At 41.2% G+C, this 26581-nt stretch overlaps 1 protein-coding gene across 3 annotated transcripts in view; it reads left to right on the top strand.

Annotated features, from left to right (window-relative positions):
• The window catches only part of cpne1 (copine I), a 66702-nt gene that overhangs the window by 33093 nt on the left and 7028 nt on the right, over positions 1 to 26581 (top strand). For 2 of the 3 annotated variants that reach the window (XM_064965431.1, XM_064965430.1), the window contains exons 3-14: positions 6850 to 7029; positions 7177 to 7251; positions 7350 to 7421; positions 7554 to 7637; positions 12935 to 13024; positions 13398 to 13496; positions 13868 to 13954; positions 14771 to 14830; positions 15330 to 15463; positions 15977 to 16031; positions 16127 to 16178; positions 23446 to 23579. In XM_064965431.1, coding sequence (XP_064821503.1) covers positions 6850 to 7029; positions 7177 to 7251; positions 7350 to 7421; positions 7554 to 7637; positions 12935 to 13024; positions 13398 to 13496; positions 13868 to 13954; positions 14771 to 14830; positions 15330 to 15463; positions 15977 to 16031; positions 16127 to 16178; positions 23446 to 23579 — 1122 coding nt within the window. Of the gene's footprint in view, positions 1 to 6849; positions 7030 to 7176; positions 7252 to 7349; positions 7422 to 7553; positions 7638 to 12934; positions 13025 to 13235; positions 13332 to 13397; positions 13497 to 13867; positions 13955 to 14770; positions 14831 to 15329; positions 15464 to 15976; positions 16032 to 16126; positions 16179 to 23445; positions 23580 to 26581 lie in introns of all 3 variants that reach the window. The other variant, XM_064965433.1, reaches the window with a different exon arrangement.

The following is a 26581-nucleotide window of genomic DNA, read 5'->3' as shown; positions in this document are numbered from 1 at the left end:
AGTCTAGGTTGGAACTGTTGCTGATACAATACATTTGTATTCTGAATTGGAATAAACTGACTGATCACATCTCACAGAAAACCCCCACACACAGTCCTAATGAGAGGTGTATGTGTGTGTGGCTGGTTGAAGTTTTCAACAAGCGTGTCTATTCTGGGTTCAGTTTAACACTGCACCCCTGAGGTTGTGCTCACCATTGAGTCTTTCTGTACTTGTTTTTATTTTAAGTACACCTGAGTTGAGAGCCCTGACTCACACAGGTATGTATGTGGTGCCATCAGAACATTACTGCTTTCTCAGTCAGGCAGGAGACCGTTTCTAGCTGTAAATGCGGAACCCAGAACTGTGTGCGTGGTTTGCCTCAAAAAGCGTCTTGCTTCAATAGATAGAGCTGTAAGAAGACTGATAGTAAAACAAGTAGGACTACCAGAGACGAAAGATGAACAGAAGGAAAAAGAAGCCTGGCTAGCCCTTCTCCGAGCGGAACCCTTTCATGGGGGTCCCCTGGTATCCACCACTGTTGAATCCTCCACCAGCAGACGGAGTTGGTGGAGTCCCACCCCTTCACAACCCATTTGGGGGTGGCCAGGTGTCTGCTGGAGGAGTGAGAGATTTAGGAGCTGCATATGGTGCTGGAATGGAAGATAGACTACCAGCAAAACAAATGGAACAGAAGAGGGAGTGTGAGGAAGAAGCACTAGAGGACTTCAAGAGAACTGGAGAAATGTAACAAAAGAGAAGAGAAAGTAGAAATACAAGAAGCAAATTTAGGAAAGCAAGCAGCAGGAAGGATGTCCGTGAAGAAGAAAGTAGCCAAGATGAAACAAGCAGCAGGAAGGATGTCCGTAAAGAAGAAAGTAGCCAAGATGAAACAAGCAGCAGGAAGGATGTGCGTGAAGAAGAAGCCAAGATGAAACAAGCAGCAGGAAGGATGTCCGTGAAGAAGAAAGTAGCCAAGATGAAACAAGCAACAGTGAGGACATCAACGAGGGGGAAAAAACAGAAAAGATAAGAGAAAAAAGCCTCCCCCAAGAATGTATCCATTCTTCTTCATCAATAGCTTCTACCAGGTCTTCCTCACATTTTTGTTTGACATATTGTGTCATTGGGGAGGAGCATCTATCAACCCTTGATACAGTTTGTAAATCAACTTGAGGTTTGTCAGAGTGCCTTAACCTCTCGCGTCGAGCAATCCCGTATCCGGCAGCGTAATCATAGCCTCAAGCTCATTAGCATAACGCAACGTTAACTATTCATGAAAATCGCAAATTAAATAAATATATTGGCTCACAAGCTTAGCCTTTTGTTAACAACACTGTCATCTCAGATTTTCAAAATATGCTTTTCAACCATAGCTACACAAGTATTGATAGCTAGCATAGCATTAAGCCTAGCATTTATTTACCTTTGAAGAACTTCGGATGTTTTCAATGAGGAGACTCTCAGTAAGATAGCAAATGTTCAGTTTTTCCAAAAAGATTATTTGTGTAGGAGAAATCGCTCCGTTTTGTTCATCACGTTTGGCTAAGAAAAAACCCCGAAAATTCAGTCATTACAACGCCAAACTTTTTTCCAAATTAACTCCATAATATCGACAGAAACATGGCAAATGTTGTTTAGAATCAATCCTCAAGGTGTTTTTCACATATCTATTCAATGATAAATCATTCGTGGCAGATGCCTTTCTCCTCTGAACCAAATGGAAAAGTGGACGCAACTGGAGATTGCGCAATAATTTCGACGGAGGACACCAAGCAGACACCTGGTAAATGTAGTCTCTTATGGTCAATCTTCCAATGATATGCCTACAAATACGTCACAATGCTGCAGACACCTTGGGGAAACGACAGAAAGTGTAGGCTCATTCCTGGCGCATTCACAGCCATATAAGGAGACATTGGAACACAGCGCATTCAAAATCTGGGGCATTTCCTGTATGAAATTTCATCTTGGTTTCGCCTGTTGCATTAGTCTGTGAGTGCCACAGAACTATCTTTGCAGTTTTGGAAACGTCAGTGTTTTCTTTCCAAAGCTGTCAATTATATGCATAGTCGAGCATCTTTTCGTGACAAAATATCTTGTTTAAAACGGGAACGTTTTTTTATCCAAAAATTAAGAGTGCCCCCTATATCGAAGAAGTTAATATAGCATCACTTATTAGGCCTACCACCTTTTATTTAAAAGCACATTTTTCTCATCAGCTGCTTCAACTTTAGTAGCCTACCTCTCCTAGTTGGACGTGAGTTCAAGTGTACCTAATATGTGTGGTCTCATTGAAATAGAGTAGGCTGCCTACGTGGGTAGAGAATTACATGGCAGTGAACTTGAATATGAAATTAACTTCAATAAGATTAAATTGTATTTTACTGCAGTGTCAAATATTGATAATGGGAAGAAGTGGATGGTGCTCAACTAATGTCAAATCAAATTTATTTATGTAGCCCTTCGTACATCAACTGATATATCAAAGTGCTGTACAGAAACCCAGCCTAAAACCCCAAACAGCAAGCAATGCAGGTGTAGAAGCACGGTGGCTAGGAAAAACTCCCTAGAAAGGCCAAACCCTAGGAAGAAACCTAGAGAGGAACCAGGCTATGTGGGGTGGCCAGTCCTCTTCTGGCTGTGCCGGGTGGAGATTATAACAGAACATGGCCAAGATGTTCAAATGTTCATAAATAACCAGCATGGTCCAATAATAATAAGGCAGAACAGTTGAAACTGGAGCAGCAGCACGGCCAGGTGGACTGGGGACAGCAAGGAGTCATCATGTCAGGTAGTCCTGAGGCATGGTCCACGGGCCAAACAGGAAGGATATAACCCCACCCACTTTGCCAAAGCACAGCCCCCACACCACTAGAGGGATATCTTCAACCACCAACTTACCATCCTGAAACGAGGCTGAGTATAGCCCACAAAGATCTCCGCCACGGCACAACCCAAGGGGGGGCGCCAACCCAGACAGGATGATCACATCAGTGACTCAACCCACTCAGGTGACACACCCCTCCCAGGGACGGTATGAGAGAGCCCTAGTAAGCCAGTAACTCAGCCCCTGTAATAGGGTTAGAGGCAGAGAATCCCAGTGGAAAGAGGGGAACCGGCCAGGCAGAGACAGCAAGGGCGGTTCATTGCTCCAGAGCCTTTCCGTTCACCTTCCCACTCCTGGGCCAGACTACACTCAATCATATGACTCACTGAAGAGATGAGTCTTCAATAAAGACTTAAAGGTTGAGACTGAGTTTGCGTCTCTGACATGGGTAGGCAGACAGTTCCATAAAAATGGAGCTCTATAGGAGAAAGCCCTGCCTCCAGCTGTTTGCTTAGAAATTCTAGGGACAATTAGGAGGTCTGCGTCTTGTGACCGTAGCGTACGTGTAGGTATGTACGGCAGGACCAAATCAGGGAGATGGGTAGGAGCAAGCCCATGTAATGCTTTGTAGGTTAGCAGTAAAACCTTTAAATCAGCCCTTGCTTTGACAGGATGCCAGTGTAGGGAGGCTAGCACTGGAGTAATGTGATCAAATTTGTTGGTTCTAGTCAGGATTCTAGCAGCCGTATTTAGCACTACCTGAAGTTTATTTAGTGCTTTATCCGGGTAGCCGGAAAGTAGAGCATTGCAGTAGTCTAACCTAGAAGTGACAAAAGCATGGATTACTTTTTCTGCATCATTTTTGGACAGAAAGTTTCTGATTTTTGCAATGTTACGTAGGTGGGAAAAAGGTGTCCTTGAAATGGTCTTGATATGTTTTTCAAAAGAGAGATCAGGGTCCAGAGTAAAATGAGTCAAAGTGCAACGGATTTTTTTTTTGAGAAGGCACAATGCGCACAGGTTAGGCTACTTAGGTGCGCACGGGTTGCGCCTTTTAATTTTCAGGAAGTGTTGATTACCCATTTTGTCTGCCTGCAAATCATCCTCCTAGAAGTTAGGCCATATCCTATAGGCCTATGCGAAACGTAGCAAGGGTCGGCGTCATCGTTCTTGCTGCTTCAAGTTCCGTAGTCATTACCCGCGCAATCAGGTTGCACGTATGGTCTCAAATTGAGTAGGCTATACATGAGCCGCCATTGTAAAATAAGAATTTGTTCTTAACTGACTTGCCTAGTTAAATAAAGGTGGGAAAAAGTTAAATAATTGGAGAAGTACAGGGCAGTTTTTTTCCAAGGAAATGTATTTCCTAAATAGGCCTATGATTGGGCTACAGTTTACAATATTGCCTAGAAAGGCCTAAATATTGATCACCCATATTTCTCCGTCTGTAATTCTTCCCACTCCCAAAAGGTAGGCTATAAAAATAGCTCTTGAGAAAGTGCGATTGCAACTCTGCTCTCTTCAAACTACATTTAGCATATTGGCTGATCTAGCCCAGTAATACAGCTAGCCTAATATAAGGGCCATGTGAGAATCTCTGTCACCATCGGATAAGGGCGTCAGAGGGGATGGCTGCCGTTTTACAAGCTCCTAGCAAACTGCTATAATCTTCTTTTTCCCGCATTTAACTTGTATTTATTTTTATTATCAAATGAGAGAAACTTTCAGAGTTATACTTTAAACTAAAATCTTTATTCACTTATTAATAAGGAAAGCAGATCACACCACACACACTAGTGAAGGATGTGAGTGCTATGCAATAACGAGGCTGGTCAACTAAATACTCTTGACTGTTGGGTTGAGCCCCGACACAAAGAATACCAAGATATTTTATATGGCATAGATGCACCACCTTAGTCTACATGACAAACAACAGATGTGTGGAATGGATCACTTGATATGAGAAAGGAGTATTCCCCCAGCCAGATAGCATTTGCTATGAAAGAAATGAATAATTCACAGCGGACAGTATCTGTTGTGAAGACTGTTCTCATTGTAAGGAATCCAGGGTTTGGCCCCGAAAACGAAGTTCCTCTCAACCCGAGCCATCTCTCCCTGTTACCTTCCAGTCAGGCTGGAACAATCTCCCTCGCATGGATGGAATGTGGCTTGTTAGGTGATAAACCTAAAGTCATCTTAAATTTACTGTCAGTGTTAACACAGACACGTGAGAGTTCTAAGAACCCTATTCTATTACATAAAGCAACCATTTGATGCAATAACAGTATTATAACAATCTTGATTTTGTAAATAGGTTTGCTGCTACCATTTCTTATGACTAAAAAGAGCTTCTGGATATCAGAACAGCGATTACTCACCTCGAACTGGATTAATATTTTTTTTCCTTTAATGAGTCTGACGCAAAGTATATACTGCTTCTCTGAGACCAAATCCCCATCATTCGCATGAAGAAAAGACAGAAATACAGGGGGCGGAGATCAGGCTGCCTTGTGAGAATTCTTCGGCGAGTGGGTAACCCACCTCTACCATCTGTTCTATTTTCACTGGAAAATAAAATGGATTATCTCCGTTCAAGTTTGTCCTACCAACATTAGGAGTTATAATATCTTATTTTTGGCAGAACGACAACACGGCTAATATAGAGATGGCTGGGTTTTCCATGCGTCAGCAGGACAGAACAGCTACAGTGCCTTGCGAAAGTATTCGGCCCCCTTGAACTTTGCGACCTTTTGCCACATGTCAAGCTTCAAACATAAAGATATAAAACTATTTTTTTGTGAAGAATCAACAACAAGTGGGACACAATCATGAAGTGGAACGACATTTATTGGATATTTCAAAAAAGTGTTAAAGTTTGAAATATCCAATAAATGTCGTTCCACTTCATGATTGTGTCCCACTTGTTGTTGATTCTTCACAAAAAAATACAGTTTTATATCTTTATGTTTGAAGCCTGAAATGTGGCAAAAGGTTGCAAAGTTCAAGGGGGCCGAACACTTTCGCAAGGCACTGTACGTCTGGTAAGACGAGGGGTGGGGGTGTGTCTTTGTCAATAACAGCTGGTGCGCAATGTCTAATATTAAAGAAGTCTCAAGGTATTGCTCGCCTGAGGTAGAGTACCTCATGATAAGCTGTAGACCACACTATCTACATTATTTGTACTTTAGACCACCTATAATCCACACAGAGACAAATACAAAGCTCTCCCTCGCCCTCCATTTGGAAAATCTGACCATAATTCTTGCTTTAAAAGCAAAAATTAAAGCAGGAAGTACCAGTGACTCACTCAATGCGGAAGTGGTCCGATGACACGGATGCTACGCTACAGGACTGTTTTGCTAGTATAGACTAGACAATTTTCTGGGATTCATTCAATGGCATATGGAGGAGTATACCACCTCAGTCACCAGGCTTCATCAATAAGTAGATTGGCGACATCGTCCCCACAGTGACTGTGCGTACATATCCCAACCAGAAGCCATGGATACAGTCAACATCCACACCGAGCTAAAGGCTAGAGCTGCCGCTTTCAAGGAGCGGGACACTAAACCCGGATGCTTATAAGAAATCACGCTATGCCCTCAGACGAACAATCACACAGGCAATGCATAAACACAGGACTAATATTCAATCCTACTACACCGGCTCTGACGCTCGTCGGATGTGGCAGGGGTTGCAAACCATTACTTACTACAAAGGGAAAGCCAGCCGCGTGCTGCCCAGTGACGTGATCCTACCAGACGAGCTAAATGCCTTTTTATGCTCGCTTCAAGGCAAGCAACACTGAATAGCCACTTTACCCCTACGTACAACTTACCTCTACTAACCTGCACATTGACTCTGTACCGGTAACCCCTGTATATAGCCTCGTTATTGTTACTTTTTATTTGAATGTTTACTTTAGTTTTAGTAAATATTTTATCTCTATTTCTTGAATTGCATTGTTGGTTAAGGGCTTTTTCCATATTTTCTCAAATGGCCTATTGTTTGTTCATGAAGTTTTCTGTTTCACTATACAGTTGGACCGCACAGAGCAGGTGAAAAACTGCCAGGACCCCGAGTTCTCCAAGAAGCTGCTCCTGGACTACCACTTTGAGAAGGTGCAGAAGTTGAAGCTGGGTGTCTATGACATAGACAACAAGTCTGTTGATCTGAAGGATGATGACTTCCTGGGGGGGTTTGAGTGTACGCTGGGACAGGTGAGGATCTAAGAATGTGTGTACCAATTAGTCCGCATCCTTATTATACATTGTGTACATTTTTTTTTCTTAAGAGTAAACTTAACCCAATGTTATAGAATTTCTAACACGAATGATGGTGTCTCCCCCAACCATTTTGCCTTTCAGATTGTGTCCAGCAAGAAGATTACCAGACCTCTACAACTGAAGAAGGGGAAGCCTGCAGGCAAAGGCACCATTACTGTAAGTATTTAACTGGCTGTGGAAATGTTGTGATGACAAACATTGTCTTGAGATATTAAAATGAATTTCTCATTTGTGTTAAATTGTGTGTTTTATAGATTACTGCTGAGGAGATAAAGGATAACAGGGCCATAGTGCTGGAGGTGGAGGCTAAAGGCCTGGATAAGAAGGTACAATAGAGGCACTTCAGTGCAGTCTTTTCAAATGGAAAGTGGCCTACGTTATTAAGATGTAATAAACAGTTCTGAATTCTCTCCCGCCCATTATTTATTCCCCAGTGCTCATGGTTGTCTCTATTGCAGGACTTGTTTGGGAAATCGGATCCATTCCTAGAATTCTTTAAGCAAGGAGATGATGGCAAGTGGCAGCTGGTTCACAGAACAGAGGTACTTATCACCATATTTGTTTGGGGTAGCTGCAACCCAATATGTGGAACAGAGACTGGGTATGTCAAAGAAAGTAGGCTTATTGAAAGCGCACATGTAATTGGTTTCTGTCAGTTCTTGCCAGCGAGTGCAGAGATTCGGGCAGACAAGGCTGTAGAGAGGAAGGCTCATCAAAGTTGGTGAAACTCAGAATGAACGTCGTAAAATCACTCATACATTGGAAAAACATGTATCATAACATCTTAATGTGTTGTGAACATTTGACATCTATCTTGTTTAATTGCGGTTGTGTGAGCTACCGAGGGCAAGGTGAAATATTAAACTTGTCGATGTCCAGTTTCTAAACCCCAATAACAAGCGTGCTCAAGGGCCGACTTAAGAGATTGCCTGCCCGGCTACAAGTTTGTTGACGAGTTGGTGACAACCAATTTACGAAGTGAGCAGGCAGAAATGGCCTATAGCGGGATTTTTCAATTCCGCTACTGGAGGGCCGAAACACTTTTTTGGTTTGTTTCTACCTTATCGTTAATTGCACTTAACTGGTGTCCCAGGTCTGAGTCGGTCCCTTTTTAGGAGTGTATGAAAACCCAGTAAGTGTTTTGGCCCTCCCGGACTGTCATAGAACACCCCTGGCCTACCTTTATACCAGTCTTATACCAACACATATCAGCAAAGTCAAATGAGGATACACTGGTTGCAGATCTTCATGTTGTCACAATTGCTTCTTTTTTTTTGCTCTGTGTATGGGAACTCAACTGCTTTAGTAGTCATGCATTTCCTCAAGGAAAATAACTACGAGACTGAATACTCATTGGGTGTTTATGATGCAGAATACTGGTAATAAATTGTCATGTTTTGCTTTCATAAAAAGGTTTAGTTGTGTATGTGATTAAAAACTGATTTAGTAGTTATCCTCCATGAATTTCCTCAAGGACACAGAACAAAATAGGCTACTTCATGCGCATTTCACCACCCATGTTTCTTTAAAAAGGCCCGCTTCTTTGCACAAGCCCACCACCACTCTGAGACCAGTCCAGAATACAGCTACCTAATTTTTTATAATTCATTCTGTCTGTTGAAGTTGTTTTCATCAGAACAGCATGTTTGAAACTTTCTCTAATAAAGTAGTATTTGTTTAACCTCTTGAAACTCCCCATCCGGGATCGTGACTAAAGCCTCAGGCTCATTAGCATAACGCAACGTTAACGATTTCTGAAAATCGCAAATAAAATTAAAATAATGCGTTTGCTCTCAAGCTTAGCCTTTTCTTAACAACACTGTCATCTCAGATTTTCAAAATATGCTTTTGAACCATAGAAATGGACTAATTTGTGTAAGAGTATGCAAAGCTAGCATAGCATTTTGTGTAGCATGTAGCACGCAACATTTTCACAAAAGCCAGATAACCAAATAAATAAAATCATTTACCTTTGAAGATCTTCTGATGTTTTCAATGAGGAGACTCTCAGTCACATGCCAAATGCGCAGTGTTTCCTGAAAGCGTCTGTGTGTAGGAGAAATCGTTCCGTTTTCTACATTGCGCCTGGCTACTGAAACGAACCGAAAATGCAGTCACCTACAACGTAAAACTTTTTCCGGATTAACTACATAATATCGACCGAAACATGGCAAACGTTGTTTGGAATCAGTCCTCAAGGTGTTTTTTCACATATCTCTTCATTGACATGCAGTTCGTGGAAGCTTGCTTTCCTCTCTGTATTCCTTGGAAAAATACTGGCAGGTGACTTTTGCGCACCAATTTCGGCGCAGGACACCGGGCGGACACGAGGTAAATGTGGTCTCTTATGGTCAATCTTCCAATGATCTGCCTACAAATACGTCACAATGCTGCAGACACCTTGGGGAAACGACAGAGAGGGTTGATTCATTCCTCTTGCGTTCACAGCCATATAAGGAGATCATGACAAACAGAGCCTCAAAAATCCTTGTCATTTCCTGGATGCCATCTCATCTTGGTTTTGCCCGAAGCTCACGTTAAAGGGCACGCACAGAGAAGATCTTTGTATTTCTGGACACGTCAGAGTGTTTTCTTTCGAACAGTAGCAATTATATGCATAGTCGAGCATCTTTTTGTGACAAAATATCTTGTTTAAAACGGGAACGTTTTTCATCCAAAAATGAAATTGCGCCCCTAGAGTTCCAAGAAGTTAATGGAGAGTATCGTGCCTGACCTTATTTGTCTGTATTGTTATTTTGGCATGGTTGCAATTGTAATTTTTATTTGTTGTGACTTGTTGCTCTCAGCCATTTGTGACCCATTTCAGGAAACTAGGTGTATGTCACTACTTCACAGAGCTGTTTGAACATAAAAACGTTTTTATTTTTATTATCACAATTCGTTTTTGGCAGAAAAACATGAACTTTCATGTATCTTAATAACAAACTTGTATTCCATCTGTAAATACGAATACAATTGTTAAATTACGAGTCTAGTTGGTTTAGCCAAAGAAAAAGGCAGCAACCTTCCCACTAGCCATGATTGGCTGAGATAATGAGTGAGCTGGGCATGCAGAGAGATGATTTTGGATTGGTTTGCCATATAGCGCGCCTCTGAGCTAGTCAGGTAATCCTGTCTAACGCATCTTTTTTTTATTCAGTTACCAATTGAATTTTAATTAAATGAGTTGACGCTTCACATGGGATGATTTCACTGAACAATGAAAGAAAGGGAATATTGAGTGATCCCCCAATTATCCATCGCATCTCCCAAAAACATTTTCAATATACATCTGTAAAATGATAGAGGAAGACAACCAAAGCTTCAGTCTCTAGACTCAGGCTTCAATGTCTTCTCCCTGGAGATCCTCAATGTCCACCTCTTGAACATCAGACTGAGGCCTCATCTTCACTGTCACTTTCCAACCTTTTTGAGCCTGACAGCGAGCCATCCTCAACAAGCAACCAATTTTTCAACCCTTGTATTGGTCGGCCTGTTGCGTGCTTTTGTGTGTGTGTGTTCCCAAACAAGGACCAGCCTGATGTTGGTGGGATTTGAAGGATGATGGAGGCAACAGGGGAAAGAGTCTCAGATCCACTAAGTTCCTTCCACCAAGTAGCTGATGAGATATGTTGGCACGACTGCCATATTGCATCTCCATTCCAAAGCCCTTGCTTGGACGTGTACTTCGCCAGACTGCCAAGAACCTTGCCCTCATCCAGGCCAAAGTGGCGAGACACGGTAGTGATAACGCCATAGGCCTTGTTGATCTCTGCACCAGACAGGATGCTCTTGCCTGCATACTTGGGGTCCAAAATGTACGCTGCGGCGTGCATGAGCTTCAGGCAGAAGTCTTCCCGCTTTTTGATGTATTTCAGAACTGCAGTGTACTCTGCTTGGAGCAACAGTGAAGTGGGCAGGGCAGTAGAATTTCTTCTCTTACATCTGCTTGCAGAGTCTGAACATCAGACCGGATGGCATTGTCTCCCTCAAGCCTTGCAATGGCTACTGCTATAGGTTTCAGGCTGCTTTACCACTCTCCCAAAATACATCATCCAGAAGGATCCTCTTGATGGGGCTGTCCAAATCGTCAGACTGTGATATGGCCATTTCTTGCAGAGACTCCTTCCCCTCCAGGAGACTGTCAATGATGATGACAACACCACCCCAACGGGTGTTACTGGGCAGCTTCAATGTGGTGGTCTTCTTCTCACTTTGCTTGGGGAGCTAGTTTACTGCTAACTTGATGACCCTTCACATACCTAACCATTTCCTTGGTTCTCTTGTAGAGTGGATCCATTGTTTTCAGTGCCATGATGTACTTGAGGAGCATATTCAATGCATGAGCAGCACAACCAATGGGTGTGATGTGATGGTAGGACTCCTCCACTTTAGACCAAGCAGCCTTCATGTTTGCAGCATTGTCTGTCACCAGTGTAAATACCTTCTGTGGGCCAAGGTCATTGACTGCCTTCAGCTCATCTGCAATGTAGAGACCGGTGTGTCTGTCCCGTGTCTGTGCTCTTGTAGAATACCGGTTGAGGGGTGGAGTTGCTGTAGTTCATTATTCCTTGCCCATGAACATTCAACCACCCATCAGAGATGATTGCAATACCGTCTGCTTTCTCTATGATTTGCTTGACCTTCACTTGAACTCTGTTGAACTCTGCATCCAGCAAATGAGCATACATCCCTCTGGTTGGAGGGGTGTATGCTGGGTGAAGAACATTCAGAAATCTCTTCCAATACACATTGCCTGTGAGCATCACAGGCAAACCAGTTGCATACACAGTTTGAGCAAGACATTCATCAGCCTTTCTCTAACTACGTTCCTCCGTTGAGTCAAAACAACTTCAAATTCCAGGAGGACCATGAGCTGTTGCTATCTAAGGTGTATTCATCATTTTTCCCTCAACTAGAAGTAGAGGGACTTTTGTCAGGTTGCTTGTGAGCACTGAGGGAACTTATGGCACATGGCCAGATGATTCTGCATCTTTGTTACATTCTTCACATGCTTTGGCACATTCTCAAATCTACACAGCTTTTCATTCTACATTCGCTGCAGTGAAATGTCTCCACATCAGATTGTGCCCGTGGCATTTTCCTGTAAAGATTAGAAAACAATGAGTTAAAAAGTTTTTTTTTAAACTAATACAATTCCATGTACAGATAAATAGTTAAGCAGTTAGATTTAAACAGCTCTTTTGTAAGGTAAATGTTTTAAAATGAAACTTGTATGGAAACAGGTGAATTTAACACTCCTCAGTTAGCAGGCTCAAGCAAGCTAAAACCCACATGGTAGCAAAAACTAACTAGCAGAAAGTGTTAAAAGTTAGAAATTATTTAAACACTTGTCTGTAGGCTACTCTTTACTAGTTAACAAAAATGTATGTATGTCATGAAATATATACATCCCACCCAGTATTGTAATCAAAACTTACCAGAAAGCATGTAGTCCTTGGCTCAGACAGGGTAGTGTGGGCTTAAAGCATCTCATTAGTGTGCAAGATCTTGAGAATCAGCTGTACATGTGATGGAAGAATGCACTGTGCATGCAGAGGGTTGCAATTCCATTGAATTGGGGATAGTTTAACTAAAATATGCCACAAGACCTAGAAAAGCCTCATGTGCATCCCACAAAAAAGGTTCACTGTTTAAGCTAACTTTTTTGACGAATTTAAGCTACATTTCCGGAAAGTTTGACGCTTTGCAACCCAAGTCTCTTATATCCAATGTAAAAATAAATACAAAAATACAACTAAACATTGTTACATAAGACCAATTGAGCCGTCGGTCACATTTGAACTTTTTTACATTCTCTTTGTATTTATTTTTTTAGGTTGTCAAGAATAATCTGAGTCCATCATGGAAGAAATTCACTGTGGCTCTGCAAACATTCTGCAACTGTGACATGAGCAAACCAATCAAGGTATGAATAGCTAAAAGACCATGGCATTTGACAGACCTGCACTAGCATGTAGAGAACTTTCAGAGCTTATGGTGTCCTATAGAACCTGTTGAATTAGAAATTGTGACTACGAAAAAAGTTGTTTTGTCTTGATATAACCTACAGCCCTATTGTTATGGTATCTCTGACCTACTGTAGCCCCAGGGCTTACCTATGTGTCTGTTACTGGCAGGTCACTTGTTACGATAAGGACGAAGACACCAGTTCAGATATGATAGGCGAGTTTACTTGCACTACCCGCCAGCTTTTGGATGCTAAAGACCGTGCGGTGAGCCAAAGAGAACACCTCTGTCCTTTTGTCTCAAACTCCCTCTCTCCTGTCCCCCTTCCCCAGGTCCACTGCTCTGATTATGATAGTGATGGCTCGCATGACCTTATCGGTGTTTTCCAAACTAATGTGTCTGAGCTGCAGAAAGCTGCCCATGGTTCACCGGTGAGACCATGTATTTTTCTTCTAGCACTTTTACTTTTTGCTTACCTTACCATTACGCTTCTGTCTCTCTTGGTCCCACTTGACATTAAATTGTAAAGATACCATGTTGCATGAATTTAAAGTTGTGTAATTAATTGTATCCCACTACACAGTAACTTCACTAATTACTCGTGTTTTTTTGCCAGTTTCTGATTACAATTGAATCATTGTTCTGTGCCTTTACAGTATAGATACACATGTAGTTAATATATAATGTATATGGTAAGAGCTGAGCAGCTTAATGTAAAAAAAAAATTCTGCCTCATGTATCTAATCATGGTGATGGTAGTTTTGTATTTGAGGACGTTGTGTATATTGTCCATTGTGATCAGGTGGAGTTTGACTGTGTCCATCCAGAGAAGAAGAAGAAGAAGAAGAGTTACAAAAACTCTGGAGTAATCAGTGTCAAGAGCTGCCAGGTAGGTTATAATTATACAGAACAAAAATATAAAATGCAACAATTTCAATGATTTTACTGAGTTACAGTTCATAAATGGAAATCATTCCATTTTAAATAAATGAATTAGACTTTAATCTATAGATTTCACATGGGTGGTCCTTCTCCCAAGTGGTCTATGCCCACCCATGTGAAAACCATAGATTACGCCCTAATTAATTTATTTCAATTGACTGATTTCCACCCACTGGGGTGCCAGCCTCAGCCAATTAGACCATCCCGCAAGAGAGGCCAGATGTGGAGGTTGTGGGCTGGCGTGGTTGCACGTGGTCTGCGGTTGTGAGGCCGGTTGGACATACTGCCAAATTCTCTAAAACAACAGAGATGGCTTATGATAAAGAAATGAAGATTCAATTCAGCTCTGGTGGACATTCCTGTAATCAGTATGCCCAACTGCACGCGCCCTCAACTTGAGACATCTGCAGCATTGTCTTGTGGCACAACTGCACATTTTAGTGTCCCTTTATTATCCCCAGCACAAGGTGCACCTGTGTAATGATCATGCTGTTTAACCAGCATCTTGATTGGCAAAGGAGAATCTCACTAAAGGGATATAAACACATTTGTGCACAATATTTGAGAGAAATATGCTTCTTTTTTTTGCATATGGAACATTTCTGGGATCTTATTTCAGCTCATGAAACATGGGACCAACACTTTAAATGTTGCGTTTATATTTTTGTTCAGTACAATTGCACAGTAGCTTATCATTATCCCTTAGATTTTACCCTATTTTTAAAAGTTGATACTTCTAAAGCAAATTGTAATTTCCCCCTAGATACAGGCACAGTACACATTCCTGGACTATGTCATGGGAGGTTGCCAAATAAATTTTACGGTAAGTGCAGGCTCTTCAGATACAATCAGAAGTAAGGGGTTGAAGTTTTGTTTATTAGTGCTTGTCTAAAACTTAAGCAATATCTTGGATGGATTGAAAATGTGTGATGTGGTTATCCCACCTAGCTATCTTAAGATGAATGCACTAACTAAATCGCTCTGAATAAGAGCGTCTGCTAAATTACTTTAAATGTCAAATTGTAAATGGCTGAGGGATGGGGCTGGAGAAATGTAACCACTCTCAAAATAGACAGAGTACAGATTTTACAGCAATTACAAACAATTGAGTAAAAGAAGCTTATATTTGCGGTTCTGATGTGGCACGGCAAATAGACTAAGCTCATGAGGCATTTACAAGTTCTTTTAAGAATCAATGGCTAGATCTATAAAATTCCAACATTTGATGTACCATTCCTGGAATGCTTCTTTTAAATTAGTCTTTTATTCAAGCTTTTTGTACCAATATGGACCATCACTCATGGTTCCTATATTTTTCTAAGGTGGGCATTGACTTCACTGGGTCAAACGGCGACCCTCGCTCTCCACAGTCCCTGCATTACCTGAGCCCTGACGGTCTGAACCAGTACCTGTCGGCCACCTGGTCAGTGGGCCTTGTTGTCCAGGACTATGACACGTAAGAACTTTCTGCTCAGTAGAACGCCGAAGAGGGAGAGACCATGAGAAGATTAATAGATGGCTAAATTCAGATTCCCTACCCTTCTCCTCAGTGTACACTTGTTCACCTCCCCCCACCGCATTTTTACAATATCTGGTTTAACGAATATGGTGGGTACGCTCTCCAGCCCATATGCTGACGCCAGTTCAATGCTTTTAAATTTATGAGAGGGAGATGGAACTGCACATTTTAGGGGGAGAGGCAAAGGGAATCCGAATCAGCAACTGAGATGTATAAGAGCACATGTCTTGACTTCCTGGTTGGGCAGATTTAGGTCATGGAAATGTTTAGCCCTAAGGATCATTACCAAATTGTTATTTCTATGGAGGCGTGGACCTAAATGGACTAACATGGCAGGTTTGGGCTGTTACTCTGTGACTCTCTTGTATTGAGGCGTGGACAACATCCCTCCCATTGTTTTCATGGTAATTGTGATAGTCTACTCAAATCAAGTTTTATGCGCTTCCTCAGTGACAAACTCTTCCCTGCCTTTGGATTTGGAGCTCAAGTGCCCCCAGACTTCAAGGTTAGATAAAAAATCTAATAAAAAGCATCATGGGTAAATATTTCAGGAAAACACGTTTTACAAGTATATAAATTGTTGTGTTATTAACCCTGCAGGTATCCCATGAATTTGCACTGAACTTCAACCCAAGTAATCCTTACTGTCAAGGTAAATATTTCCTTTCTGTGAAGTGTGTATGTTAATATAATCCATGTCCATCAGCATGACTATCACCTCATGTTTATTAATCCAACCTGTTTATATTAAATGAAACCATACCTGTTGTTGGCCTAAATGCACAATGATTTATTCATTCATGTGCCGACTACAACAGGTAGACCTTACTGTGAAATGCTTGCTTACGTGCCCTTAACCAACAATGCAGTTAAGAAAAATACCTAAAAAAAAAAAAAATGTTTAAAGGGCAGCAGTAAAATAACAGTAGCAAGGCTATGTACAGGGGGTACCGGTACAGAGTCAATGTGCGGGGGCACCGGTTAGTTGAGGTAATATGTACATGTAGGTAGAGTTATTGAAGTGACTATGCATAGATGATAAACAGAGCGGGAGAGGCACACAATGCAAATAGTCTGGGTAGCCATTTGATTAGATGTTCAGGAGTCTTATGGCTTGGTGGTAGAAGCTGTTTAGAAGCCTCTTAGACCTAGACTTGGCGCTCCGGTGCCGCTTGCCATGCGTTAGCAGAGAGAACAGTCTATGACTAGGGTGGCTGGAGTCTTTGACAATTTCTAGGGCCTTCATCTGACACTAACTGGTATAGAGGTCCTGGATGGCAGGAAGCTTGGCCCCAGTGATGTACTGGGCCGTACGCACTACCCTCTGTAGTGCCTTGCGGTTGGAGGCCGAGCAGTTGCCATACTAGGCAGTGATGCAACCCGTCAGGATGCTCTCAATGGTGCAGATATAGAACTTTTTGAGGATCTGAGGACCCATGCCAAATCTTTTCAGTCTCCTGAGGGGGAATAGTTTTTTTTGTGCCCTCTTCACGACTGTCTTGGTGTGCTTTGACCATGTTAGTTTGTTGGTGATGTTGACACAAGGCACTCTTAACCTGCTTTTTGGGATAATGGTGTTAATGTGAGCCATGTCCAGCCTTTCAAATCACTTCATGGCTACAGACGTGAGTGCTACGGGTTGGTAGTCATTTAGGCAGGTTCTTGGGCACAGGAACTATGGTGGTGTCATGACCTTGCCCTCTTTGGGTACAGCGAGCACTACCCTCCCTCTGCACCAGCCCCTTTCTATGCACAATACCCCTACCCTCCTGTCTCCCTCACCCAGGCTGCTGTGGTCAGAGAGGTCGTAAATTCCTGGAGGAGATTATCTCCTCATGGCCACAGTATAGAGAGATTTGACTGCTTAACCTCTCTAGGGTATGTGACCAACATGAGATTGCAGAGCGCCAAATTCAAATACAGAAATACTCATTATAAAAATTCAGAAAACAAAACATTTGACATAGGTTTAAAGATTAACTTGTGAATCCAACCACGGTGTCAGATTTTAAAAATGCTTTACCCTACGATTATTTGAGAACATAGCCCAGTTGACAAATTATTACAAATAGTAACCAGCCAAGCAGAAGTGTTACAAAACTCAGAAATAGAGATCAAATTAATCCTTTACCTTTGATCTTCATATGGTGGCACTCAGAAGACATTCATTTTCTCAATAACTGTTCCTTTTGTTCGATAGTCTCTATATCCGAAAACCTCTGGAAAACGAACAAAAACACAGGCTCAAACGCTGTCAAAACAGGCAGACAAAAAATCCTAATTGTATCTGTAGGGTTCATAGAAACATGTCAAACAATGTTTTATATTCAATCCCAGGTTGTTTTTAGCCTAAATTATCTAGAATATTTCAACCAGACAAGAACGTTGTCAATATAAAAAGGTAAACAAGAAATGCACTCTCTCGGGCATGAAAAAGCACTGTGACACGTCAGGGTCCACTCATTCAGACGGGTCTTACTCCCTCATTTATAAGAATACAAGCCTGAAACCATTTCTAACGATTGTTGACATCTAGTGGAAGACATAGGAACTGCAATTTGAGTCCAAAGTTAATGGATACTGTAATGGCATTGAATAGAAAACTACAAAACCACAAACAACAACTTCCTGAATGGATTTTTCTCAGGTTTTCGCCTGCCAAATCAGTTCTGTTATACTCACACACTATTTTAACAGTTTTCTCTATATCCAAGATATGCATATCATATCTTCTGGGCCCAAGTAGCAGGCCGTTTAATTTGGGCATGCTTTTCATCCAAAATTCCGAATGCTGCCCCCTACCCTAGAGAAGTTAATGAAGGAAACTCCATTTCCCTAAAAAGTTTAACTAAATCCTTGGCACTCCCCCAGGGGCACAGACAGGACCGGGCGTCATGAGACAGCCCTTTTCGATGTTCCAGATAAAAACCCCACCTGGGTTTTATCACCAGACCATGTTTCTCTCAATTACGAGAGGACAAAGGTTGCAGACCAGCTTACCTCGATAACGAGCGGGACAATGTTTGAGACCAGAATGCTGAATCTTTTAACCATCCCACGTGGTTAAACTCTTAGACTATCGATACCGACAGAATAAGAACAACATCTATTCTATAACGACATGAATGAATCGGCTCTGAACTATCCATTCTAACCACGAGACAGAGCGGACAAACTCTCCAGCAGAAACAAACTTTTCAACAGATCACGACGACACACTGAGTGTAAATATGTATATCGAAACAGTCCTGTAGCTTAAGCATCTGCTTCATCTGACCAGTTTTTTTTTTATTGATCTAGTCACTGGTGCTTCCTGCTTTAATTTTTGCTTGTACGCAGGAATCAGGAGGATAGAATTATGGTCAGCTCTGCCAAATGGAGGGCGATGGATAGCTTTGTACATGTCTCTGTGTGGAGTAAAGGTGGTCTACAGTTTTTTTGTTTTGTTTTTTTTTTCTCCCCTCTGGTTGCACATTTAATGTGCTGATGGAAATTAGGTAAAACTGATTGAAGTTTCCCTGCATTATTGTCCCCGGCCACTACGAGCGCCGCTTATTGCGGTATACAGCTCATGGAGTGTGGTTTTAGCGCCAGCATCGGTTTGTGGTGGTAAATAGACAGCTACAAAGAATATAAATGAAAACTCTCTTGGTAGATAGTGTTTGAGTTACTCTACCTTAGGCGAGCAAAACCTTGAGACTTCATTAACTTGTTATGGCTGCAACCCCACTAATGGGATAAGTGTCATCAACAACCGCTGAATAGCATAGCGCTACATTCAATAAATATTACTACAAATATTTATATTCATGAAATCACAAGTGCAATATAGGAACACAACTTAGCCTTTTGTTAATCCACCTGTCGTGTCAGATTTAGAAATTCTGCTTTACAGCGAAAGCCACCCAAGCGTTTAAGTTTATCGATCGCACGACAAAACATTAAGTACACATAGCATCAGGAAGCTTGGTTACGAAAATCAGAAAAAGAATCAAATTAATCGGTTACCTTTGCTCTTCGGATGTTTTCACTCACGAGACTCCCAGTTACACAACAAATGTTCCTTTTGTTCCATGAAGATTATTTTTATATCCAAAAAAGCTCCGTTTGTTTGTCGCGTTATGTTCAGAAATCCACAGGAAAGAGCGGTCACGACAACGCAGACAAATTCCAAATAGTTTCCATAATGTCCACAGAAACATGTCAAATGTTTTTTTATAATCATTCCTCAGGTTGTTTTTAAAATGTATAATTAATAATATGTCAACCGCAAATGTCTTTCACAGTAGGGGAGGGAAAAGCAATACTATCCAAACTCTGCTGCGCAAGCAAAAGTCATGTGACCACTTGACGCGATGTTATCGTTCTGCCTCATTTTTCAAAATAAAAGCCCGAAACTATGTCTGAAGACTGTTGGCACCTTGAGGAAGCGATAGGAAAAGGAATCTGGTTCATATCCCTTTTAATCCAGCAAAGGGAGGCTATGGAACATTGAGTTTTTAAAATAGAAGCCACTTCCTGTTTTGATTTTCCTCAGGGTTTCACCTGTAATATCAGTTCTGTTATACTCAGACAATGTTTTGGAAACTTTAGTGTTTTCTATCCAATAATAATATGCATATATTAGCAACTGAGACTGAGGAGCTGGCCGTTTACAATGGGCACCTTTTCAGCCAAGCTACTCAGTACTGCCCCTGCAGCCATAAGTTAAATATCGTGCACCAGCTGTTTACAAATATACATGGACCGCCACCCCCTGTCTTACCAGAGGTGGCTGTTCTATCCTGCCGATGCTGTATGTTATTCATGTCGTCATTCAGCCACGGCTCAGCCAAGATATTACAGTTTTTAATGTCCCATTGGTAGGATATACGTTCTTGTATTTCGTCCACTTTTTTATCCAGCGACTGTACGTTGGCCAATAGTACCGATGGCAAAGGCAGATTAAGCACTCGTCGCTGGATCCTCACAAGGCACCCCAATCTCCTTGTGAATGTTGACCTGTTTGAAGGTATTACTCACATTGGCTGCGGAGAGCGTGATCTCACAGTTTTCCGGAACAGCTGATGAGGGCTTGTTTGGGTGTCTGCAGTAAATCCTTCGTCAAACTCATTAAAGAAAAAATATTTGTCCAGTTCATCAAGGAGAGTAATCGCTGTTCTGATGTCCAGGCATAAGAGATTATGTAGCAGTATTATGTACAAATTAGTCTTCTGTTTCCATCTACGACCCTCATAAGCTTTGCAGGACTCGTTATAAAGGAGTGTGACGCATCCAGAGAATGACTGGGGAATATGAATTGCTTCTCCACAGAAGATAATACACAGATTGTCATCCTTGATGTTTTCCTAAACTTTCCAATACCTTCTCTAATGCATTTCAATCACTTCAAAGCATATTGACTGCCACTGTTAAAGCAATAGTTTATCTAAAATGTTTGGGCCAAATTCCTCTTACCTTGAGTTGTCTGCAGACCACGAGTGACAGCATCCACAATAATTAGTTGTTTACTTTTGTCACTGCCATAATGATTTAGCATTGTCCAAAAATGAATGTAATCCATGGTACCGATGTTGGAAAAGCTGCATTGCGAGCTCCTTAGTAGCGTTGATACTCTAAGAACCTTTTCATGTTATTTTCCCCACAGTAATGTAGTTATTTTTGCAGTAATATCCCAATGGTCTGAGTTCAATCAAGCCACCTGTGAGTTTGTTCACAGCTGGTAGTTAATCTGTCTGAGTTCCCAATGGAAAACTCAAATTACAATGTAATACAACTTTATTGTCCATGTTAAAGCAAACAGAAACAGATGTTGCTGTGAGACTACAGAAAAAAATGGGTTGTTTTGAGTATCAAAATTCCAGCAATTATTTCATCAGTATGCACGTAAACAATTCCCTGCAAACTCCACTAACTACCGAATTTAGTTTAAAAAAACTTTTTAAAGAAAATTTCTCCTTAATGCAGCTTTGCATTTACCATGGATTACATTCATATTTGTGGACAATGCTAATCATGCTAACTCCTGGCTGTGGAAAAACAGATTGCGTTCTGGCCTACACACATAAAGGTAAGAGACATTTGACCCAAACATATATTTGGGATGAATGATCCCTTTAAGTCCTTGTCCATTGGTTCAGTGTACCTTTGTCATACAGATAACTATGCAACCACTTTGTTCTTCAGCAATGCCACAACTTTGCACTTTTTTTGGTGTATATTTTCAGTCAAGATTAACTTCTTGGTGACAAGGGGGCAGTAATGAGTAGCTTGGATGAATAAGGTGCCCAGAGTAAACTGCCTGCTACTCTGTCCCAGATGCTAATATATGCATATTATTAGTAGTATTGGATAGAAAACACTCTGAAGTTTCTAAAACTGTTTGAATGATGTCTGTGAGTATAACAGATCTCATATGGCAGGTGAAAACCCGAGACAAATTCAACCAGTGGGAAATCTGAGGTCTGTAGTTTCATTTAAGTGATTGCCTATCCAATATGCTGTGTCTATGGGGCCAGATTGCACTTCCCAAGGCTTCCAGCAGATGTCAATCTTTAGAAAGTTGTTTGAGACTTCTATTGTGGAAGGGTGTCGAATAAGCGCTGTTTCAACAAGTGGACTAGGCTGAGGCCAATCAGTTGTTTACTGCGCGGTCACACGGGCACGCCGTTCCTTATTCCTCTAATGAATGCGCTACTGTCCAGTTGGAATGTTATTGAAGATGTATTATAAAAAGACCCTAAGGATTGATTGTAAACATTGTTGACATGTTTCTACAAACTGTAATGGAACTCTTTTGACCTTTCATCTGGATTTTGCACTCGCACATTGTGCCTTTGGAATAGTGAACTAAACGGAGGTATTTGGACATAATCGAAGAAGACAAACATTTTAAGGGGGAAGTGCGAGTCCTGGGAGTGCATTCCGACGAAGATCATCAAAGATATAATATAATGCTATTTATGACTTTTGATGACTCCACAATTTGGCGGGTAACTGTATGGCTTGCTTTTGTGGCTGAACGCTGTTCTCAGATTATTGAATATTGTGCTTTTGCCGTAAAGCTTCTTTGAAATCTGACAGCGGTTGCATTAAGAACAGGTTTATCTTTAATTTTATGTAAAAACGTATCTTTCATCAAAGTTTACGATGAGTATTTATTTGATGTGGCTCTCTGCAACTTCTCTGGAAGTTCGCATTTCTGAACATGGCGCCAATGTAAAACTGAGGTTTTTGGATATAAATATGAACTTCATCGAACAAAACATACATGTATTGTGTAACATTGAGTCCTGGGACTGTCATCTGATGAAGATCGTCAAAGGTTAGTGATTAATTTTATCTATATTTCTGCTTTTTGTGACACCTCTCTTTGGTTGGAAAATGGCTGAATGCTTTCTGTGACTAGTTGCTGACCTAACAATGATATGTTCTGCTTTCGCCGAAAAGCCTTTTTGAAATCGGACACTGGTTGGATTAACGATGGTGTAAAATACTTGTATGGTTGAGGAATTTAAATTATGAGATTTCTGTTGTTTTGAATTTGGCGCCCTGCAATTTCACTGGCTGCTGGCGAGGTGGGACACTAGCGTCCCAAACGATCCCAGAGAGGTTAATAATTAATGTTGTACTAAAATAGCAGTAGCCTAATGTACAAATTCCTGCACTGCAAGGCACATTTTCAAAATCAAAATTGAAATATTTAGTCTCATTTGATGCATTTACCAGTATTCCTCAAAACATTTCATGCAAAAACATGTAACCCAAGTCATAAAATGTACGATAAATTACAATATCCATCCAGACTGTTGCCGCCTAGGAAATGTGTGTGATTGAACTTATAAATAGTATTTCAGTATCACTGACCTACTTACACCAGTTCAAGCTCAAACTGGCCCTGTGTGTTTAATATGTTGCAGGGGTCCAGGGGATTGTGGAGGCCTACCGCATGGCCCTACCTCAGGTGAAGCTATATGGTCCCACCAACTTCTCCCCCATAATCAACCACGTGGCAGGCATCGCGTCAGGGGCGGCACAGCAGAACAACGCATCGGTGAGTCTAGACCACATGCAACACCTCTTCCCCGCCATCTCATTAAAGGTTATCTTCACTTTTTCAGCTTACCTTTAAAATAGACCATAACAATATAAAACATGAGACTTGTATAACGCTTTTCAAGGACCCAAAGTCGCTTTGCAATTGTACAAATTAAACAAGAAAACATCAGACTAAACAAAAACGTGAATAAAAGAGGGGTGGGCTCCAGGAAGGGAATGTGAGGCTTGCCTGAGAGTCCGGCCCATTAATCATCCACAAAGGATACTACAGCTTGCTCGGGTCCATTGGGCCCCACCGCCCTTCGATCCTTGAGGGGTTTGCAAAACCAGTCAAGGTGAAAGAATGGCCAGACCTCCTCCGCCATTGCACCAGCTGTTGTCATTGGCAGCTCTATTGGCCCACGAGTGTGAAAGATTCAGCAGGCTACTGGCATTACACACTTGGCTAAAAGAAAAAAAGAAGAAAAAAAGCTCTGTTGAAATCACTCTTTATAGATAACTTTGACACCTGGAAACAGAAGATGCTCTACAGCAGTGGTTCCCAAACTTTTTATAGTACCGTACCCCTTCAAACATTCAACCTCCAGTTGCGTTGTTGTTGTTTTTTGCCATCATTGTAAGTCTGCCACATACATTATACAATGCATTTAATAAACATAAGAATGAGTTTTGTCACAACCTGGCTCGTGGGAAGTGACAAAGAGCTCTTATAGGACCAGGGCACTAATAATAATCAATAATTTTGCTCTTATTTAACCATCTTAAGTATAAAACCTTATTTGTTCATTGAAAATTGTGAATAACTGGCCACAGGTTAATGAGAAGGGTGTGCTTAAAAAGATGCACATAACTGCAATGTTGTATTGGAGAGAGTCTGTCTTAAATCATTTTCCACACACAGTCTGTGCCTGTATTTAGTTTTCATGCTAGTGATGGCTTAGATTCCACACTCGCATAGGTACGTGGTTGCAAAGGGCATCAGTGTCTTGCCACGGCAGGATACTCTGAGCGCAGCCCAATCAAGAAATCTGGCAGTGGCTTCTGATTTAAATTACATTTCGATGAGGCTCTCTTGTTCAGATATTGGTAAGTGGACTGGAGGCAGGGCATGAAAGGGATAACGAATCCAGTTGTTTGTCATCCGTTTCGTGGAAAGTACCTGCATAATTGCGCACCCAACTCAAGTGCTTCGCTATTTCACATTTGACATTGTCTGTAAACTTGTTCATTTGGACACAAAAAAATCATACAATGATGGAAAGACCTGTGTGTTGTCCTTGTTAACTTCTTGATGCACCCATCCCGTTTAGCAAGATCATTTGTCAACATCCGCTGAATTGCAGAGCGCCAAATTAAATCACAAAAAATATTTAATTTATGAAATCACAAGTGCAATGTAGCAAAACACAGCTTAGCTTGATGTTAATCCACCTGGCGTGTCAGATTTCAAAAAAGGTTTTCGGCGAAAGCATACCAAGCGTTTATGTAAGGACATCTCTCTCAGCAGACATAACATTACAAACAGCTAGCAGCAAAGTAGATTGGTCACGAAAAGCAATAAAATGAATCGCTTACCTTTTTGATCTTCGGATGTTTGCACTCACGAGACTCCCAGTTACACAATAAATGTTCCTTTTGTACCATAAAGATTATTTTTATATCCAAAATACCTCCATTTGGTTGGTGCGTTATGTTCAGAAATCCACAGGCTCGAGCGGTCACGACCGGGCAGACAAATTCCAAATAGTATCCATAAAGTTCGTAGAAACATGTCAAACGTTTTTTCTAATCAAGCCTCTGGTTGTTTTTACAATATATAATCGATCATATTTCAACTGTACCTTCTTCAATAGGAGAGAGAGAGAAAATGCCTGCTCCAAGCTGTTGCACATGCAAAACGCTGCTGGCACCCAGCCATACAATGACGCGATGTGATCTTTCTCGCTCATTTTTTTTTTCAAAATAAAGCCTGAAACTATGTCTAAAGACTGTTCACAACATGTGGAAGCCATAGGAAAATGAATCTGGTTGATATCCCTTTAAATGGAGCGAAGGCAGGCAATGGAACAGAGAGCTTTCAGGAAAAACAGCACTTACGGGTTGGATTTTCCTCAGTTTTTCACCTGCACTTTTTCACCTGCACTATCAGTTCTGTTATACTCAGACAATATTTTGATAGTTTTGGAAACTTTAGTATTTTCTATCCTAATCTGACAATTATCTGCATATTCTGGGCCTGAGAAATAGGCTGTTTTTCATCCAAACATCAAAATACTGCCCCCTACACTCAACAGTGAAGACATCAAAACTATGAAATAACACAGTAACCAAAAAAGTGTTAAACAAATGAAATATATTTGAGATTCATCAAATTGCCACCCTTTGCCTTGATGACAGCTTGGCATTCTCTCAACGAGAGGTAGTCACCTGGAATGCATTTTAATTAAAAGGTGTGCCTTATCTTTTAATTTGTGGAATTTCTTTCCTTATTAATGTGTGTGATCCAATAACTTGTTATGTGACAAGGTAAGGTTGGTATACAGAAAATAACACTTTGGTGAAAGACCAAATCCATATTATGGCAAGAACAGCTCACATTTTTATTTAACCTTTATTTAACTAGGAAATCAAGAAAAAATCCTATTTACAATGAAGGGTTACACAGAGCCAAACCCAGACGACGCTGGGGCAATTGTGCGCCACCCTATGGGACTCCCAATCACGGCCAGTTGTGGTCGAACCAGGGTGTCTCTAGCACTGAGATGCACTCGGGAGACGACACATAAGAAAAGAGAAATGACAGTCCATTACTTTTAACCTCTCTAAGGTACGTGGGACGGTAGCGTCCCACCTTATCAATAGCTAGTGGAACTGCAGAGCGCCAAATTCAAAACAGAAATCCCATTATTAGAATTCCTCAAACATACATGTATTTTACACCATTTTAAAAAAGCTTGACAACTAAAGCAAACCAAATGATTGTTAGGTGAGTGCCTA

The sequence above is a fragment of the Oncorhynchus masou genome, chromosome 5 (genome assembly GCF_036934945.1).
Source record: "Oncorhynchus masou masou isolate Uvic2021 chromosome 5, UVic_Omas_1.1, whole genome shotgun sequence".
Taxonomy (NCBI): domain Eukaryota; kingdom Metazoa; phylum Chordata; class Actinopteri; order Salmoniformes; family Salmonidae; genus Oncorhynchus; species Oncorhynchus masou.
This window is presented reverse-complemented; position numbering and strand designations above follow the sequence as displayed.